Below are 21,623 nucleotides of genomic sequence, written 5' to 3' on the forward strand. Positions count from 1 at the left end.
ATTACCGAATTTTGCTTAAGTTGGGCATAAAGTAACTCTCCCCCCCCCCCCCCTGCGAATTTTGCTTAAGTTGGGCATAAAGTAACTCTCCCCCCCCCCCCCCTGGTAATGCGCGTCATGGAAAATGTGTTGGTATTGTAACTACTGCTGGGGTTAAATTTCATATTACTCGGTGCCTCAGAGGCCTTTTCACAAGTGGATTCTAGACTCCATAGCAGTCACCACTGAATTATCACGCTTCTGTCCCACAGTCCGAGAACTTAACCTACAAGAGTCATCTAACAGTTTCCTGAGCTCTGAACAGCAGATGTGGTGCTGTACAACACACCCAGAGCAGTACATGGACAATTAACGCCCCTGTTGCCGAACCCTTCTGGGGCAGTGCGGCCTTTGGTAGTTTTCCAGTAATTGTGTTAATTGTCCTCGGCCTCGGGTATTGCAGTTGGTACGTCCTGTGGAGAAGCATCAACAAGAAGTTGGCAAGAGCAATACACGGCGGGCCATCGGGTTAACAAGTGGCCGTCCTCCTTCGGAACCAGAGGTCAGTTGTTTCTGCTGGGAAGCAGTCCCATTAGTTAACGCTTTACTGGAAGCTGTTAATCAGCTCCACATCGTGATGTCACTATCTGTTTCACTCCTGCTAACTTGTCAGTGCGGTAATTTCAAAACGGTTTCCTATGAGTCCATGTGAATAATTCCGGCTCCTTGGCAAAAGAAAATAAAACAACGCATGCCTCAGATACTTGTTCTTAAACAAAAACGTGTGCAGTATGTTCCAATCACATTGTGTAACTGTTCCATAATTTAAAAAAAAGCAATATTAGGTAGACGTCTTTGGATACTGTAGCTATCATTTGCTTGCTTGCAAGGAAATTAGTGTTTTCCGCGGTATGGTCGACACACAATCTTTTTTTTTCTTGTACCCGTAAGTAAATCAGCACTTTCTGTGTTGTCGATGTTTTTGGCGTTCCATACCGCAATCAAAAGAAACGTAACCCGTAAGGGATCACTGAGTTATCCCTCTATCTGTGAAGACTCCTTTCTCTCAAAAACGGGTAAAAGTATCAAGTGACAATTTGTCCAGAATGCAGTTGATACAGCTTATCACAGTTCTTGGTGCTGCTGTCTTGTTTGCCGGTGAATCACGCGTAGACACTTGTTTACTAACTCTGTTTTATCTGTAACACAAGATTTAATTTCACCTCCAAAAACCGATTTCTGCCTTCAGCTCATGTGGTGGATGTAACACATCAGCTGCTGGCAAAAATTCAGTAAATTCGTGGGGGAAGAAAATAAGTGTATTGTAGTTAAAACAGTAAATGTTTTATGTTTAGAACAACAGTAAAAATAGTTATTACTAACCAAAGCAAAATAGTTTCGTATTTCTTCTATGACTATCGAAATCCTTGTTTATTGCAGTCAACAGTTCAGTAGTTTGCTTCGCACTCTGTAAATTAGTGTGAAGCCAGATGTTTACGTCACTAGGAGATAGATGGCAGACGATGCAACGCGATATTTGATATGGCAAATGGCAAATATGTCTACGTTGAATGTCGTGATGAGCTATTCACGTAGTAAGTCGTTAAGAGTTTTTGACATCATGCCTTACTTTCTAATCGAAATGGCGAAAAACGAATTTTGGTATTTTCAGATATGAAGCCAAAGTAATTTTCGTAGTGAGATTATAGAGAAATTGTTTCTGTCTTCATAAAAATGAAGCTGGGGAGATGGAAAAGGACGTGAATTTCGGTCGGTTCGGAAATACTGCTTATTAACGGTAAACGTTATAACATTTGCGGGCAAGATTTTTCACGGTAGATTTTAGGTACAGTGGGGACGCGGTGATATCCAATCTCTCCTGAATGTGTTGAAAGTTACGAAAACGCTGAAAGAACTTGGTCTGACTCACACCACACTGGCGGTGACATTTTGTAAGGAGCGATAACAGCCTTGTTTTCCAGAGGAGATGAGAGTTGGAAGCAACAACCTGAACGACACTTAAGCAACGTAATAATACGGTTAAAATTGCGTTGTTACGTCTAGGTTCTCGTTATGTGAGCTCAAAACATTCAGAGAGCAGCTAGGAATAGAGATTGGTTTGTTTATATGCCTGGAAATAGCTACTGCCCAAGCGTGACACAGAGGCGTTATCTCAGGTTGTGGCGGGATGACAGTACATAAAACTTCACAGGCAGCGGCATAACAGCAGACGCGGTTCTAGCAGCCAGATTAAGTAACTACGGCAAGTGGTTAAGATGAGGCCTCTGCTAACATTTGCCTCGGCGTTGTCGCCTCCTAGCCTGGTACAAATGCTGTTGTAATATTTGTTCGTGCATCTCAAATTTATCTAGTGGGAGAGGAACTGGTGGTACTTATCACTGAAACAGGCATAGATAACGCAGATTTTACGGAGTTCATGGACTTAGTCACTTTTTCAGCTCATGTTGGCGATTTTGCCAATCTGAAAATGTCAATTTTTTTGTTACAACAGGTAAACTCATTTATCCGACAATTCTAAACAGAAATTCGTTTTCATACGATCATTAAACCTTCGAAAGATGACTGTACATCGTTTAAAGTTAAAGTTATCCTCAGTGCGAAGGTTGGTTTTAACAGCTCTGTGCTTTACTAGGCGTGGTTCCATTTGAGGTGATACACCGTCGTCTTCCATCGAACAGACTTATCCAGCCAGTTGTGGGGACCTATATTTTAACGTAGATCCCGAACTCTAATGTACCTCGGCAGTTTTCACATTAGTGGTGAAAGAAGTGGAAAAGAGACACATTAAAACCGTAGAACTAACAGGGTGTCGGACTCTTTATTGCTCCCTAAATGAGCAGGTGTTCAGAGCAATATATAGTTGAGTATGTTCTTACCTTTGGAATAGAGGGATAAGGCTGTAATTTAACAATCTTTCCGTGGTCAGCGGGACGTGGTTAATCTTAGAAATACCTTAGTCTGTTTACAAATTCTGCAAGCCGCAATGCGGTGTATGGTGGAGGGCGCTTTTTACTATTGCTTGTCACTTGCTTTCCAGCGTTGCACTCCCAAACGAAGGTAAGGAAAAAGACTGTCTGTGTAGGCTTCTGTACGAGCCCTGATTTGTCTTGTCTTCGTGGTCATTAGACGACGTCCGTTAATTACGTGAGAGGTTTCTTTAATATTTGAACATGCTTCCCCCCTGGTGATACGTGGCAAGACCCCCCTCCCCCTCGCCTGAGGTTTAACCCATAGCTGGGTAAACATATGTAACAGAATCTTTTGTTTTAAACATGGATTAAAACACTTTAAACTCTTTTATTTAGAAGAGGCATTAATGTGATTTTAACAGGTTGTTAAAACACAATTTGAAACATGCCATCCCTGACAGGTAGAGAGACCGACAAAAACGCTCCACGAAAGTAGTATTACCGTTTCAACGTATCCTTAAAAATTGACCTCTTAATGGTTTATTATATACGTTCAACGCCACTAAGCATTTGCCTACTTCGCAGATGGAAGATATTGTTTCTATGTTCCTTTGAACCGTATGATTAAATAGCTTTTGAATCTCTCTAGATCTGCGTAACCAGTAAGAGACTTTTTGTCGGTGAATTAAATCTTAGCTTCCTTCGACAAACGATTAACTTGTTCAGACTTGTCTGCTTGCCGTTTAACATACGCATTGTAAAAGTTTTGATACAAATTAGTGTTGAACACAATAACGTCGGCTTTATATGCGTTGCAGTATATCACGATTCACTCGCACGCAATTATTTCGACCGTCACAGCGGAGAACACAGCGAATGAAACGTGACACTTGTTTCAGATCGGGGAAACCCGGGCATCACACGTGTAAAACATCGTTTAGTTCAGAGACACGGTAGACTGATGAATACTCTAGTATTGTCCGTTATCGTTATAATAATTTCTATTTTCTGAATTGAAAAGTTGAAGGGAGTTTTTATTGCCCCCCTCTTAATGTGATTTGGTGAGATTTTGCGAGACCCCTATCTCCATTTTCAGCTCACGTAATTAATGGGCGTACCCTTGGGCTTGGTGTTGGCGGCAGGATCGTTCTGCACTCTGTCACAAATGCGGATCGCCATTTGGGTTCATGGAGCATTTCCGTAAGCGCATGTTGGTCGAACCCACTGGTAACAGAATTACCAGCACACGTCTGAATTATTTTGATGTCTTTCTTTAATCCGACCTGGTGGGGATCCCAAACACTCGAAAAGTACTCATGACTGGGTCGCACAGGTGTTACATACAGTCTTCATAGATGAGTTAAATTTCCCTAGAATTCTCCCAATGAACTGAAGTCGATCATTCTGTCCCTTTCGTGAATCTTATCGAATGGCTATTGGTAAAAGTCCCTGTAAATATCTATCTTCTGAGAATGAAACTGCAGAGGTTCGAACACTAATGCAAGAATAATTTTAAAAAAATGCGTTGTAAAGTGCCTGGTCGCCGTTTCAATAAAAGCATACGCTACTGTGACCGCAGTCACAGATTCGATCTTCATTATGGATAAGATAAAAATAGCCTAAGTCATGTTGACAGTGAGAGAATCAGATTCACAGCAGAGACCGTAGCTGTCGTATCGCGGCGCCGTGTGAAACCGCAGCCTGGAAGTTGTTTCTGGAATGTAGCCTCAACGGGTTACGCCCCCGTGCGGTCGTGCCGGCATTTCCTCCTGCTCAGTGGCGCTGGTTGTCCCGTTGCGCCAGGCAGCCGCCCGCAGGAGAGAGCAGATCTTGGTCGGCTATTATTAAACCGGCCCACCAGACCAGTCGGCGATAGCAGAGCCCCACCAGACGGTCACGTGACGACCTCGCCTCGCCTCACCTTCCGCGCCGAGCCGGCGTTGCCGCTGTCTGGTGCAGCTGGGCTGAACCCTGTGGGGTGCAACCACCTGTACAATGTGTACACCGATCTTCTCGCACAGGTGCACGCAACGCATCAAAAGTAAAATCAGTGGCAAGCGCAGAGAGGGAAGTTACTCTATCGTTTGAGCTCGCTATACTTTTTGGTGGAATGAAATCACAAGTGCAACAAGGAATCCGGGATGCAAACAATTATTCTTCGGTTTACACAGGGTGTTACAAAAAGGTACGGCCAAACTTTCAGGAAACATTCCTCACACACAAAGAAAGAAAATGTTATGTGGACACGTGTCCGGAAACGCTTACTTTCCATGTTAGAGCTCATTTTATTACTTCTCTTCAAATCACATTAATCATGGAATGGAAACACACAGCAACAGAACGTACCAGCGTGGCTTCAAAAACTTTCTTACAGGAAATGTTCAAAATGTCCTCCGTTAGCGAGGATACATGCATACACCCTCCGTCGCATGGAATCCCTGATGCGCTGATGCAGCCCTCTAGAATGGCGTATTGTATCACAGCCGTTCACAATACGAGCACGAAGAGTCTCTACATTTGGTACCGGGGTTGCGTAGACAAGAGCTTTGAAATGCCCCCATAAATGAAAGTCAAGAGGGTTGAGGTCAGGAGAGCGTGGAGGCAATGGAATTGGTGCGCCTCTACCAATCCATCGGTCACCGAATCTGTTGTTGAGAAGCGTACGAACACTTCGACTGAAATGTGCAGGAGCTCCATCGTGCATGAACCACATGTTGTGTCGTACTTGTAAAGGCATATGTTCTAGCAGCACAGGTAGAGTATCCCGTATGAAATCATGGCGGTGAATCGAGGAAGTACAGTACATACTGACGAAACTAAAATGAGCTCCAACATGGAAAGTAAGCGTTTCCGGACACATGTCCACATAACATCTTTTCTTTATTTGTGTGTGAGGAATGTTTCCTGAAAGTTTGGCCGTACCTTTTTGTAGCACCCTGTATGTTAGGTTAAAACGACCACATAAACGAATTGTGAGACGGATTGCAACGACTTCGTGACAAAAGAGGAACTCTCCTGAAATAGACCATTCAGCTGTATAAACGGCATATCGTTATATGTATAGAGTGTTCAGTTAGCAGAGATTTTGTTTGACGCGTGATCGTAGGCATTGGGCGCGAAAAGTGTGTTGGCCCTCTCGTCGGAGTAGGAGCGGAATGTAAACTTGAGCTGTAAGAAGCAATTATTTGATGGTGTCTAGACGTGTGTCGGGTATTAGTGCCAACAATACCTTCATTGCACAATCGAAGCCAATTTATTCGTGTTAACTCTTACTCGTTCGTGTAAATCTGCCGCGCCGCGTTGACTGCACTGCACGCTTACCCACGGACGACAGTCTGCGAAGTACAGTTGTTCTCCCCTATAGCTTCTCATTCAGCCAGCAGGAGCCCCACTGATTATGCGAAGAAGGGTCCTCAATGGTGCACGGCCTGTATATCCAGTTGCACTTGTGGAGATAAAAGGACACTGCTTCCGTGGACAAAGTGTTTCGCTTTTCTTCCCTTGCAATAGGTCAAAATAGGTTAGATTAGAAATTTGATACTTGTTCATAGTGCTTTCGTCGCAGCGTATGTCGTACAGTATTTTTTCAATCCCCATTATGAAGTCCGTCTACTTTCTGTTATAAGATGTACTTCCGATAGTTCAACTAAATAGTGGCACAGGGAAGAGCACAATTTGTTTAAAATCTTATTTTTCCCTCACATTCGTCGTGTAGAAATCTGTTTAGTTGTTTTTTGTTGTTCTTTCAACAATTCGTGAGAACAAACACAGTAACGCCACAGTTCAAACACACGGACACACTACAGGTGATTATTTACCATGAGACTACGAAGGGCGACCACTCACATGTCAAACATTACGATAAATGTTCAGGACAGGAGACACAATACTGATCTGTAACAGTTCGCTGCCGAAGGTTGAAACCACTCTTACGAAGAGAGTTGACGCAGCGTTCGAGAAGAAATGCATTCAAATACGCGTAAGGCCTCCGCAATTTTTACATAGTATGACCTTTCATCAAAAGGAATCTCCCACTTTCCTCTTCATCCCTGTTCTTATCAAGGTTTGTAAGGGAATACTCGGGGCCTCCAACTGCTTTCTGGGCGTCGTATCTCTCTCTCTCTCTCTCTCTCTCTCTCTCTCTCTCTCTCTCTCCCTCCCTCCCTCCTCTTTGCTTCTCTCCCAGTTTAACTGATTCTCGGCTGCAATGGGGTTCATCATTTGTCTGGTACATCCTTCTTTTCTGAAGACCATTCTCGGCCTGATGGATATAGTCGTCGATGAAACGACCAACCTTATTCTCCCTTCATTGCAGTAATGAGATTTTTATTTTTTTACTTTTATTGCGCCGTCGTCATTGGGCAAAATTCGCCAAGCGTTACCCAACCCGCCTGTTACTACAGGTACACAAGTGACCTGACAGCTAGATGCGCTCGGCCCCTCTGCGGTAGCGTGGACAAAACTTCCGTCTGTGCGAGATAGTTCAGTTTGTCTATAACGTCCAATGCCCAATAGTATGCTATACAGGTGTACAGCTAATAAAGCACATCTTATTTTACCTTTGGTATACACACACACACATCTGCATTGTACACTTCAAAAGAAACCCGGTTCATGGATTAAAACTGTTGCATAACAATAAGACTTGTACCGTGGCAAGGAATCAGCTTTTAACGCAAGGTTATGCGGCTGAGTCAGGCAGTTTAAAAATCGGGAAAGGCAAGGACATACCATTTTAAACAGGTACATGCCTAATAAATAACTGATGTTCAACCCAATCTTCTGGTTGATACAGTTTTACTTCTGTGTAAACAAGTCACTCGATGCTATGCTTATTTGTCACTGCAAATACATTACGTAAAGTTGCGGTATACGTAAACACATATCAGCAATGTTTACAGCAAAAGCACGTTCAGTGACTTGGTTTGTGAAGAATTGACTGTTATGTCAATGCAGGAAGCTCTCAAGACCCTCTTGTGAAGTAATCGTTGGAGTCGCAAAAAATGCAGTCTGCAATCTTAACGTTTTTTTAGAATACCTCAGTCATTGAACAAGCATGCTACTACACCTGAGAACCTTTGGTGTGCTTGGATCTGATATCCAGCTCTCACAGTCGGTTTGGAACCCAAGGCTAGAGTTCACATTTACCGACCGGGTTTTGGAGAGATTTCGTTCTAAACCATACACTTCTGCGTTGTAATTGCCTCTGTCGTGGAGACAAAAGGCAAAGTTGACGTTACAGACGTCAACAATTGCACCTAACAGATTACCATTGTTTCTTTTAATGAACCCGAGAGCGCATTTCGAGAAAGGTAAGGAGGAATATTTCCTGTGACATCTAATAGCTCTGTCAACTAACGACGCTGATAATGAATGCGCATTTACGTCCGGCCGCGGGAAAGCACTGCAGTGGAATAAGCGTCCTAATTCCTGCGACGGTAAACGTCTTTCCTGAGAAGTTTAAGTGTCGCGTGTTATCTGAAATTTTGAAAATAGCTAGCTGACTACGCCTGAACATAGCCTTCAGAGTGAAGTGAAACACTATCCTCTTGAAGATAGTGTATTCTAAGACGTCCAAGATCCTTTCGTTCCCCATGCCAGTGGCATATTTAGTTTTCGGTGTACTTGCATAGCTAACCGCTCCCTGTCATTAATTCAAAGTAAGAAATGTCATATCGCTTAATCTACGTCTGGCTTGTTATACGAACAGACATGTAATACACCGTCTTCTGTAGTGTAATATCCTTCAATGGAACTATAGTCCCAACACGGCGCACTAAAGATAAGTCATCCGTCCGCAGTTGTGAGTGTGTGATTTTAAAATATCTCACATGGTGAAAGACAAACTTGAAAGCTCTCTGGGAAGTACGGCAAAAAACTTCTTGTACATGACTATGACCTGCAAAATGAGGTGTTACGATGTAAACCGATTAGGTACATAGAGCCCACCTAATGAGAGGACGAAATATTCGCGAAATAACATGAAACCTGACCTCGATTTTCGCTTTCGGTATCAAGCATTATACTACCCTGTCACCAGAGATGGATAGTGTTATGCAAATTTGTAGTCTGTCATGCATCTAGGTTAATCCCTCTATGCGGTCAGGGACATGCACTCTCGCACGTAATTAATTGAGCTTTCAGACCGGCAGCATGCATGCAGAATAGTGAAAGAGAGCGATTCGTCCGCGTGGATACCTTACAAGAACAGTTTTTTCTGTTAAAATGTTAGCGAAATCGTATTTCTCGCGAAGCATTTTATTTTCTCGTTTGTCACACGCTACCAGAAAAATATAACTAATCATCCTCGCATCAGTATGTTGCGTAGGCGAAAAGTGATAGCAGTATTTAACTTAGATGATGACAAAATTTATCAATTTATTAATTCCTTTGAAGCGAACAGCAGTTTGTTTTACGTCACATGCGTTTATTTCTAAACTACAATGCATCGTCAATGGTCGTTATATAAATACAGTAAACATGATACGTTTCTCTCGTTCGCTGTTTACTCAATTTTTCGTTGTAAATTTGGCGTAAGATTTACTTAAAGTGCTCCTTCCATTTTTTTACATGTTTTTGAATTGACAGTCTTTCCCTCGTTGTTGAGGGGCACTGAAGTCTAAAAAAAATACCGAATTTTCGAATCCCACATTTTTTGCTGCACACAATCCTTAGTGCAAAATAGGTATAGTAGTTTGTTGATAATTTGGTATCTACGTCTGATAAGTTGAGGCGCCGTGAAATGCACAGTTTTAAGATACGCTTTTGTTATTTTTAATATTCGAGCGCAATGTTCTAGTTCCATCTGGTATTAGGTAATGAAGACATATCTAGATAAGAGATAAGCTGTATTATCTGCATACTTTCTCATACTGTAATTACACTGCCCTTGGTTTCACATTCGCTGCACGTCACGTGTTAGCACGAATGATTGGCTGGACATTTTTGAAGTAATCATTTGGGATTTTATTTCTTCGTTCTCCTCAGTAGTTAATTTACGCACCGTAACTTCGGTTAAAGAACGAAGTGTGACGAACGTCTGAGCGCCAAATTTGTGATTAGTGCATTTAGTAACGGAGTCGAACACAGTTAAATCGTCGCCGGCCGGTGTGGCGGTGCGGTTCTAAGCGCTTCAGTTTGGAACCGCGTGACCGCTACGGTCGCAGGTTCGAATCCTGCCTTGGGCATGGATGTGTGTGATGTCCTTAGGTTAGTTAGGTTTAAGTAGTTCTAAGTTCTAGGGGACTGATGACCTCAGATGTTAAGTCCCATAGTGCTCCGAGCCATTTGAACCATTTGAAGTTAAATCGTCAGTCGTTACCATGGTCTGCTTGGTTGTGCACATGGAGTTTAAAGAGATAAGGGCTACAGTCACTAAGGTAGCGTGTGTACAAGAGACTGAGAAATGTTTCAGTTCGTTGTTACGTATGGACGATTCTTTGTTGGGTTATGCAAGCCTTCACCGCAAAGGTTTTAGTAAGAGCATAACAAAGTGCATGGCTATGCAGCAACGAGACCCAAATTTTTGGAGTTTGTCTATTAAATGTTGACTACAGTACTAAATATTAGACAAGTTTAGTGACAGGGGTAGTTGCGACAACATTGGCTCGTTGGGAGAATCGGAAATCAAATATTCGAGCAGTAATGGGCATTTAGATTTCCCTCGTTTTCTCTGAATACTTACAGGCATATCCTGTGATAACACCTTCAATAAGTTTACCGTAGCTTTCTTCCAAAAACCGTATGCTATAATGCTATTGCTCTGTCATTATTGACATCTCTTAACTCGTAAAGGTATTGTAAATGAAAAAATTCAATTACTGCTCGATTTTATTTCATTATCCTATGTACGTTTCTAATCGAGATTTCTTCTTCGGGATTACAGCTAACTAGAAGAGGACCTTCACTGCGGTATCAAACGTAGGTGTGATGTTATGGTGAATTTTAAGTAAATATGAACGCAGGCATAGGGATTGTTTTAGAAAGTTTCATGTATTGTGGAAGCTGTTTCCTAGTATAGGTCACAGTATAATTTCATGCTGTTACGAACATTAGACTTCTACGTTCGTATAACATCACACTGCATGGACTTTGTCTGTTGATCAGATTTCAGCACAGGTAACATACTACCTAATATAACAGGAGCATTAAACATGTAATGACATTTTTCCTGAAAGCAGGTGGGCATTATTCAGGATTCTAATACACCCTATTATACCTTACTCTCCCTATTATACCTTACTCTTTTGGCTACAAAATCGTATTTTTCAACACTCTCTCAGTTCAATCAACGGCCTTAATAAATCTTACTGGGGAGGTCCTATATGCCCGCATGGTACGACTCTACTGATCGTCAGACCCAACGTCTCGCTGTATTAGTAACCTCATCATCCACGTACTGCATCCCGCGGAGTGCATCCTTCATTTGGTCAAACAGATGGAAGTCGGAAGGTGCGCGGTTCTGGTTATATGGAGATAGGAAAAGTTTGTGCGACCTTGTTGCGATGATGACACGCCTCGCCTAACAACTCACCGTGCTTTTGTTTACTGCCATGTCTGTAGACATTCTGAAAGAGCCTGTGAACATCTGAAATGGTCTGGTTTTTCGCGAAAAGAAACTGAGTGACACCTGCTTGGAACGCACCTCGGACGCCATTTTTAACGCTACGTACAGAGCCACCACCTACCGGGACTTCATGAAACTGCGGAGGCTAAAGCACGAATATTCCACGATGTCCCTCACCAAATCTCAAGTTTTTTCAACCGAAACTGACCGAGGAAAAAATGTTGCTTTACATGCTGAACTCCCCCTTGTATTTATAAATGCATACACGAACTATTTGTGTGATTACAGTGATATCTGAAATTACTTATTACAGGAGAAATTAGCACATAAATTTCTGCACAACATAAGTTATTAAACAGTGTACTCTTACATAGTTCTGAGGGTGCTAAGATAGTGTATAAAAATAGGCCTACATCATAATAATCTACTTACTAACTGAACAAGTTTGCCGAGTGATTAAATCTAAATCTGTAGACAGTTTCAATATCGTACGTCTACTGCCAGCGTTAATTTATACTCTAAGTTCCATTAAGAATTATGGTTTTATCTATTTTTCTCTCTCCACCCTCCCCCCTTCCTCAGCGCACTCGGGCACACCAATAAATGCCTTTGGCAGGAACATGGATTCTATTCCTGCTTCCTCGAGTATCAGTGAATGTGGCGCGAAAGTGTTGTGCAACTCACAGTACTGCAAACTGGATCAGTGCAACATAAGCAGCTGTAGCCACGGCCAGATTGTTGTGGCATTGCGATTACTTGTGCGCGCCGCTGCGGGCTCTTGACAGCGGCTACGAGGTGATGGATAGGCAACGGTTGTCGGGAAGGAAGGCCCCAATCCCGCCGGTGCTGGCATCTGGCGGCGTACGTGCCCGGCGTGGGCGTCGCTGGGCGACAGCCAGCTATTTGTGCGTCAGCTGACTGCTGCGGGAAGGAAGGACGGCCGCAAATAGAACCCTCACTCACTCACTACCATCATCGCGCCAGCGGATCTGCCAGAGCCCGAAAAACATAGACGGTGCGACCTCGCTAGTCACTCAAGGGGACGGAACCAAAGCAGCAGCTCAGAAATTCTGTTGGGTAATTTAGCTGTCGTGTTCGCAGTAGGCGTTCTCTGAAGATTCCAAATCTTAAAATCTTCAAAGTATGACAGTCGTGTGGACTCGTGAAGGTAGAAATAAAGTAGGCGTGTAAATGAAGTGTGTGCCTGAATCTAAATGAGGATTGGCTGTGGAAGATAGTGTAGTTTATGTATTTTCTGAGTCACCTGCTTTCAGAAAGTACTAATGCCCAAAGGTATCAGTTGGGTATGTATTTAGCTTGGTGCTATAAACTGCGACAGAGAAAAAATATCTGCGGCGCTCAAAGCAAATGTAAAGTTTTTGGAAAAGGAATATGTCGAAGTGCCGTTTGAAAACGTTTTCTACTGCCTTTCCAAGTAGACTTTTATGACTTGTTTGGTATCAAGTGTTCCACTTCCAAAAACTTGTTTCTTTTCGGTGTTCTAATGCTAGAAGCGCTTCAGATGATCTTCAAGGATTGGTTTAGTTATACACGAGATTTTATCTGCGAAGACACAATGTCAAGTAGTAGTTTGTTCGTCGTGTTGGGCATAATTAGTTTCCGTTGAGGAAGAAAATGTACAGAAATTCTAGTAACTTATGGAGATTAAATTGTTTTACTCTACTGGTTCAACTAGACCCGTGCGAACTGGCAATTCAGGTAATTTGTTCCTTAATAAATTACTGCTTTTCAGTGAAACAATAATGAATAATCAGAAGCAATAGGCCTTCACTAGCGATTTTAAGCATTGCAACGGAGAAAATGTGCTGTGTTGGCAGAAGAGCCAACACTGTGTTGCTAGAGGAGGCCGAAATGCACGCGTTTAATTACACGCAGACTGGCGTGAGGTCTGGAACAGGACAATGTCTTGAGAATTGCAATAAAGTACGAAGATCTTGGAATACTTAACTTTAATCCATAATTGGAGAACATCGCTCTTGACTGTACATGTTTCACAATATAAATTTCAATTGAATACGGCGCCTTGCTAGGTCGTAGTAAATGACGTAGCTGAAGGCTATGCTAACTATCGTCTCGGCAAATGAGAGCGTAGTTTGTCAGTGTAGCATCGCTAGCAAAGTCGGCTGTACAACTGGGGCGAGTGCCAGGACGTCTCTCTAGACCTGCCGTGTGGTGGCGCTCGGTCTGCAATCACCGACAGTGGCGACACGCGGGTCCGACGTATACTAGCGGACCGCGGCCGATTTAAAGGCTACCACCTAGCAAGTGTGGTGTCTGGCGGTGACACCACAAAATGCATTAGCCGTGTTGTCTGGTAAAGATAAAAAAATTGCGTTTTTCTTCTCTTTGCCCTCAAACCGTGCAACCATTTTGCTAATCATTACATGACGTACTTTCCTCTCTCTCTACCCTCTTCAGATGAAACAGGAAGAGCATGTATTATATCCCATTAAACTCACGACTCTCTAAGACACGCTATGAAAATTTGAAAAGTATCTATCAGAACATACTTCGCTTTTTGGTTCGCGTGGTCCGTGAGGGTATTTAGAGCTTACAGTAGTGTACACAGGCCATGGAAATAGCTGCATAGCGCCTTAGAAAGACGACTAACGCTGCTTGCACATATTGAGCGTTAGCCTGTGAAGGCTATATGTGGGGGCTTGTTCGACCCGCTCAGTTGCTATAGGCCACACACCTCACGTTCGCGCCTGACGTGACTACAATCGGCCGTACGCTGAGGAACTCTACGGTGGCAGGTGCTGGAACATCCACGCAAGTAGGTCTCGGACGAATACGGTCGGCGCTCCTATTTATAGCCCATTTATCACCGGCTCTGCCCTCTAGCGGGCCAACGTGCAGAAATTGGCGAGCCCAGGGTCGCTTGCATGAACAGGTGCCAGGTTGTGACTTGACGGGCTCACCTTCTGCCACTTCGTCGACCTTCTCGACACCAAAAGCTTCTACGTGGCAGCTTGCGGTTTTAGTGTGCGAAAGTTGTGAAATGAGACATGGGCTAGAAAAGTAATGGTTCTTAGCTTACAATGAATATATTACCGATATTAATTATATGTTCGGAAAGAGGTAACGCAGCGGTTACGACCCGATACTGTTGTAGACGAGTGCGTTTCGAATCCCCGTCAGACAGGTTTGATTTAGCTTGAACGTGGTCTCTTCACAGTCGGACAGATGCCACAGCAGTTACCTTCCACCACCATTGTTCAGCTGAAATGATAGTGTCCAATGACCTCGATGAGATCTCTGAACAGTTGGCTCTCTCTAACCTTTTATCTCCTCCCCTACTTGCAATCCAGACGTTCTTAATGCCGATGTGTTTGACGATATCGTTTGTTGCTGTTGCTATCCTGTACCTACGGCTCTTAACATTTTAAACTTGAAACAGCTTTGGTTTATGAAGTGTGGACCTTCACACAGCTTCCCACGGGATATGAATGAAAGTGAATGGCTACCCAATGAGTTGACCTCAACCTTGTTGACCTCTGGGAGTTCAGCTGACGACAAATGGAGAGGACTGAACCAAAACCCCTAAGAACTGTTAGCATTGTTCAAGGACTGGGAGTAAACCCTTGCGAATTCCGTCACACGTAAATTATGGAGCTGAGTCGTTGCTTGGGTTAGCGCCAGATGAGCTGTCTGCTAAAGATAGTCTAGTTATTGATTGTAATTATCATCAGTCTGAGAATTGCTGTTAGGACCGAAAGCCCAATTTCCCGTATCAATACTAAAGTTACAGACGTCTTTACAAAACGAGTCCACTTATTAGTAGCACAATCATGATACTCAATTTTTCCCATAAGCATTGTTGGTAAACAGGAAAACGCACAGCACCTTCCGCTTGGTTTTTACAAACTTTACATATCTCAACTATATTTTCCCCCGAGACAGTCTCTTCACCTGCGATAATGATTGAAGCAGAAGAAATGGATTAAAATTTGTGCTGCGGCCGGGACTCAAACCCGGGTCATCGAAATGCTAACCATTACACCACCACAGCACTATGGTTAACATTGCTGCACGATGGTACAGGACCTTCCCATTACGTCCAATGCTAGGGTGATATTCAAATGCCGGAGAGCCCTGGCAGCACTGACAATGTAAGGGAAAATAAGCAGAAGAGGAAATTAAGCAGAAGATATGAAGTTTGTGTTGGGAAGACACTCAATTTGGGTCGTTCGTGCAGCAATGCAAACTATAGTGCTGTGGTGATGTAACGGTTAGCATTTCTGCCTAGCAAGCAAGAAGTTAGTCCAGGTGGCGGTACAAATTTTAATGAATTTCTTCTGCTTCAATCATTATCACAGACAAACCTTAGTGCTGACTTGTTTTTGACTTACCAACCAGTAGCATATAATCGGTTGAGATACACAGATAGAAATGGAGATGGCTTACGAAATCGGTGTAATAAGCAGCCGAATACTGAACACTTCCGTGCACAAACTGGAAACCGTTGCAGAGCGAGTTAGCGTATTTCAGACACGAATTTGGACTCTCCGCTGTTGAACTAAATTATATGAGCGAATCATACAACAGTTTCACGAAGAAAATATACAATATCCTCATCTTCATCATCAGAAATTGTGCTAGTCGTCTCTATTGAACTACATGCCGATGAAATATTCAAATGTATAATACAGCTATCTAGAAACAATTACGCGTATCAGACAGCTTATAGTAAGCATGTATTGTCCACAAACCAGAGCTTACGTTTGATTGCACACACGTAAGTAGAATATTAGACTATACACTACTGAATTTATCGAAACCAAAATTAAATTATATATGACGGTAGTATCTGTTCCCGAAAGAAGTTACCGTGGATGACCATGCAGCATGCAGCTTTGCTAGAAATGAAATGATAATTAGACAGACACCCTAGCTGCATACAGGCGTTGATGTACTTCATTGGGGACATGTTGAAAATGTGTGCCCCGACCGGGACTCGAACCCGGGATCTCCTGCTTACATGGCAGACGCTCTATCCATCTGAGCCACCGCGGGCACAGAGGATAGTGCGTCTGCAGGGACTTATCCCTTGCACGCTCCCCGTGAGATCCACATTCCCAACATGTCCACACCACTACATTCGTAGTGCGCCTAATAGATGTTTGCCCATCATACTCATTACTCGTGGCAGATTAATCTACCAAGTCCCGTACGAGTTCGGGCATAGCGTGTGCGTTCGCACAAGAAGGTCAATGGCCGGGAAGCCATATTTTAACTATATATGACGGTAGTATCTTTTCCCGAAAGAACAGTTACCGTGGATGACCATGCAGCTTTGCTAGAAATGAAATGATAGACACCCTAGCGGCCTGTATGCAGCTAGGGTGTCTATTTATCATTTCAAAATTACATTGTTTAGTTTCTGTAATTTCGAAGTTAAGCAAGTGAACAGAGGCAAATTACGACAGTAATGTGAAGCTTTGTAGATGCATTCTTTGTTAATGGGAAATTCGAACAGAGTAAGCTTCGGCTAATTCACGCTGAAGCTCTGCGTGCATGTTCGGCTTTGACCCAGAAGCGCTCACCGTTATACACACACGCTGTCTCCGGCCACGAGTTCGACTCCCGGGCTCTTTCTGGCTGGTTTGGCCTCATGGCGCCGACACGCTCTGCTTCGCAGAGCTCTTTGATCGGCCGTCCCCGGCAGTCTATCGCTCGCTGTATCTAATACGTGTCCTGCGCGCGGCGTGTGTTCCACATTCCGCGCCACTTATAGCTTCTCTGGTCGCGTCTTGTTTTCGTTCTCGTTCCACTACATTAGTTTCTTTTTTGTGAGAATAAACTATGCCGTGGATAAAGATAACAATCGTGAGCGGTTAAGTTCACACAGGCGCAAAGCGCGGGCCGAAAGCACTGCTGTTTAATTGCACACGCCAGACATCACGATCAATCTAATATCTGGCTGTTTTATTGCCCGTGGAGAAGTATTGCCGCAGAAACTTGTACCTAGACCGTGTCTGGTCGTGAGAAGCGGCAGTACACAAAAGTAAATCAATCGCATTATAATTAAAAGTAGTTTGCAGGAAGCTGCTACGCGTTAACACCATGTCCTTACAATTCTTCGTAGAAGGAAATAAGCGCATTCTTCTGAGGCGGTAATGACCTATTCCCGCGACATAGGACTTTAACCTGATAAAAGGAGAAAAAAAAATTCTACATGAATGCTCTTACTATTCAGACTTAGGTGTGTGGCAGAGGATAGAACAATTTTTCAGATGCTTTCTCGAAAGTCACACTCTCTAACACCACTTCGCAAAAAATGAGCACTTAAATCTTCACTTTCGAGATGTTTTTATTACCTCGACAGACTTCGCAAGCGACCTAACGGTGTGTGGCAGAGGATACTTCTGGTACCCCTCCCTCCCGTGAATGGCGCGTAAGAATAATGAATGACTCTGTATTAGCTCCAATTTCTCGAATGTTCTCGTCGTGGTCATTTCGGGAGATGATGTTGTTGTCTTCAGTCCTGAGACTGGTTTGATGCAGCTCTCCATGCTACTCTATCCTGTGCATGCGGAAGGAAGTAACATGTTCTCTTCACGAGAAATGCTTTCCTGAAATTTCAATAGTAAACCTCTTAGTGATCCGTAAAGCCGCTCATGTAGCGTCTGTCAGTTAAGTTTGTTCAGGATGTTAAACACTCGCGGGCGGACTAAATGACCCAGTACTCCAGAACCAGTCCAAAGAGCGCCGAGTAAGCCACTTCTTTCGTGGATGAATTACATGTTATGATTCTTCCTAAGAATCTGTCGAGCATATCTTTCTTGCAATTTTAGATGCTCATTCCACTGAAGGTCGCTGCTAGGTATTTTACGCTAGGCTCTGTTTCCAGCAATTTCTCATAAACAGTGTAGTTCTACAATACTGGATATCTTTTCCAATGTATGTGAAATATGGTAAATATGTTCAGGGTAAAGTGTCAGAGCCTGCGCCATTCAGAAGTCCTCTGCAGATCCTTTTTAAAGTCTATATTGTGTTCTGGCGTTGCTACCTTCCTATAGACAGCCATACCATTTGCGAACAGTGATAAAGAGCTACCGGCGCTTTCTACTACGTCTTGCTTTTGTTTTCTCACTGGTATGATGATGCCGCCACGAATTTCTCCTGTACCAACCTCTTCATCTGAGAGTAGGACTTGCAACCTACGTTCTAGATGTATTCCAGCCTGTCTTCCCGTACAATTTTTGCCCTCTACAGCTCCCTTTAGTATCCCAATTCCTTGGCGTACTTTGGAAATTAACTTTCCATCTGACGATTTTATTCCCTTGTGAGCGACGTGTTTTGTCTGCAAGGAAGTCTTGGCGCCACTTAACAAATCTGGTCCGATGCTCTAAGTTCGTATTTTTTTTTTTCACTAAACGGCAGTACGGGACTGTGTCGAAGGCACGAGGTTATCGTGTTTTATCACAGTAGAAACTTCGTTTGCAGGGGTCAACCAAGTATTTTGACACGCGGGAAAGAAAGTTGGTGATGGAAATTTCGTAAAAAGATCTCGCCGAAACAAAAATGCCTGCTTTCTATCGACTGCCGCTGCAATTCGCATATTACTCCCGTGACACTCACTTTCTTACTTTGCGATAACAGTAAACGAGCTGCGTTTCTCTGAACTTGCGATGTTTTCCGTGACTCATGTCTCGCAGGACACGAGTGGTTTATTATCGCGAGCGCACATCATTTCCTAGGGCGTTTTAGTAGTAAATTTGAAGAAATGGAGTAACATACAGAATGACCGCAAAGTTTCGAACAGCCGAGTTGTTTTCGCCAACCACTTTTGCTTCATAGCTATCTGTATAGCAGTGACTGAGGCAGAAATGGGGAGGCACAGCTGTTCGTAACTCCAGCAGCAACTGCAGTCATTTTGCCGTGGATACAGCCGGTTTCGATTGGAACTTAATCATTGAAGGATAGGAAAAAATCCCCTGAAGTATGGGGCACACCTCGCAGGTAGCAACATGATCATGGTCTCAAGTGTGCAAAACGTTCTGCGAGCAGTTTGTTCTACGGAGGAGGATCAATAGCAAAATTATGGAAGCATGTATCATTGTTTGTATCCTCGTGGTTGCGCTTTGCTAGAATACGAGGTGTAGCTAGAAAAAAACCGGGCTAGTACTGGTGAAACAATAAAACGAATGCAATAAGGCTGAAAGTAGCGTGGCCTGTCACGTGACTCTCGCTCCACCTACTGCTCGAGTTTCATCTGCCTCCTGCACTCAGTCTGCCCGTGGCGTCTGTTTTAAGTAGTTGACGTTTTGTCTGTGCGTCGGAAAATGTTGAGTGTACAGAAAGAACAGCGTGTTAACATCAAATTTTGTTTCAAACTAGGAAAATCTGCAAGTGAAACGTTTGTAATGTTACAAGTGTACGGCGATGATTGTTTATCGCGAACACAAGTGTTTGAGTGGTTTAAACGATTTAAAGATGGCCGCGAAGACACCAGTGATGACACTCGCACTGGCAGACCATTGTCAGCAAAAACTGATGCAAACATTGAAAAAATCGGTAAACTTGTTCGACAAGATCGCCGTTTAACAATCAGAGCAGTGTCTGAGTTAACAGGAGTTGACAAGGAAAGTGTCGAACAAGATTACCGATTTTTTCAATGTTTGCATCAGTTTTTGCTGACAATGGTCTGCCAGTGCGAGTGTCATCACTGGTGTCTTCGCGGCCATCTTTAAATCGTTTAAACCACTCAAACACTTGTGTTCGCGATAAACAATCATCGCCGTACACTTGTTGTAACATTACAAACGTTTCACTTGCAGATTTTCCTAGTTTGAAACAAAATTTGATGTTAACACGCTGTTCTTTCTGTACACTCAACATTTTCCGACGCACAGACAAAACGTCAACTACTTAAAACAGACGCCACGGGCAGACTGAGTGCAGGAGGCAGATGAAACTCGAGCAGTAGGCGGAGCGAGAGTCACGTGACAGGCCACGCGACTTTCAGCCTTATTGCATTCGTTTTATTGTTTCACCAGTACTAGTCCGGTTTTTTCTAGCCACACCTCGTAGGCACATTGAAAACTTCAAATAGCTCTGAACAGAAAATGCTTTGCTCCCTGGCGAGAGCCCTTTCAGCTTGATATAAAAATCTGTGAAAAACATTTTAGAAAACATTCTGCTATTAGAGCGGTTAAGTGTAGTCACTGCTTCATTGTATAGCAGTCACATTGCCTGCTTTCTTCTGCTTACGTCCACAACGATTGCCTTCTAATCTATTACTGCAGCACGATTACCGCTGAGATACCGTCACGTATGTGAGTACACACGGTGCGTCGAGCTAATCTGGTTGGGATACCATACATCGCAACAATAATCCAAAGAAGAGCGGACGAGCGTAATGTACATAGCCAAATTAGTAGAACTGTGGCACCTTCAGAGTATTCTACCAATACAACTTAGTGTTCGGTTCGTCCTTACCGTATTTTTTATGGGATCGTTGCAGTTTAAGGTGTTCTTAATTGTGATTGCTAGGTGTTGAATAGACAGCCTTTAAACTTAAATGATTTATCGTGTAACCGAAATTTGATGGAATGTATTTGGTAGTGGTGTGGAGCAGCTCAGCGCTTGGTGCTAAGTGTGAACGATGTGTGGCCATGTTGCAGCCCGGGAAGCAGTGACAGCTCCACCGCCGCCATGTGCTCGCTGGCCGCCATGCCCGAGGTGCTGGTGTCGCACAGCCCGCCGGACTACTTCTACCGCAGCCGCTACACGCCGCCCCCGCCGCCCAAGACCGCCCCCACCAGGCCATGCCTCGCCTCTCCGCCGCCCAGAGCCGCCAAGAAGAAGGTCGTCTTCGCCGATGACAAGGGCTACTCGCTCACACAGGTACGCCACGATAATTTACTCGTATACCTACTGCATTCCCTCTATCGCTGGCCGGCCGAAGTGGCCGTGCGGTTAAAGGCGCTGCAGTCTGGAACCGCCAGACCGCTACGGTCGCAGGTTCGAATCCTGCCTCGGGCATGGATGTTTGTGATGTCCTTAGGTTAGTTAGGTTTAACTAGTTCTAAGTTCTAGGGGACTAATGACCTCAGCAGTTGAGTCCCATAGTGCTCAGAGCCATTTGAACCATTTCTCTATCGCTGTACTACTACTACTAC

At 43.7% G+C, this 21,623-nt stretch overlaps 1 protein-coding gene and 1 non-coding gene across 3 annotated transcripts in view; one reads left to right on the forward strand and one right to left on the reverse strand.

The window, feature by feature from the left end:
• LOC126198532 (serine-rich adhesin for platelets-like) overlaps nucleotides 1-21,623 on the forward strand; it is a 71,487-nt gene that overhangs the window by 33,047 nt on the left and 16,817 nt on the right. For both annotated transcript variants that reach the window (XM_049934929.1, XM_049934928.1), the window contains exon 2: nucleotides 21,126-21,348. In XM_049934929.1, the coding sequence (XP_049790886.1) occupies nucleotides 21,157-21,348 (192 nt within the window). In that variant the 5' untranslated portion in view covers nucleotides 21,126-21,156. The remainder of the gene's footprint in view (nucleotides 1-21,125; nucleotides 21,349-21,623) is intronic.
• On the reverse strand, nucleotides 16,439-16,513 carry Trnat-ugu (transfer RNA threonine (anticodon UGU)). Its single transcript has one exon. It is a non-coding gene; the product is annotated as a tRNA-Thr (tRNA).

Source organism: Schistocerca nitens, chromosome 8 (genome assembly GCF_023898315.1).
Source record: "Schistocerca nitens isolate TAMUIC-IGC-003100 chromosome 8, iqSchNite1.1, whole genome shotgun sequence".
NCBI lineage: Eukaryota > Metazoa > Arthropoda > Insecta > Orthoptera > Acrididae > Schistocerca > Schistocerca nitens.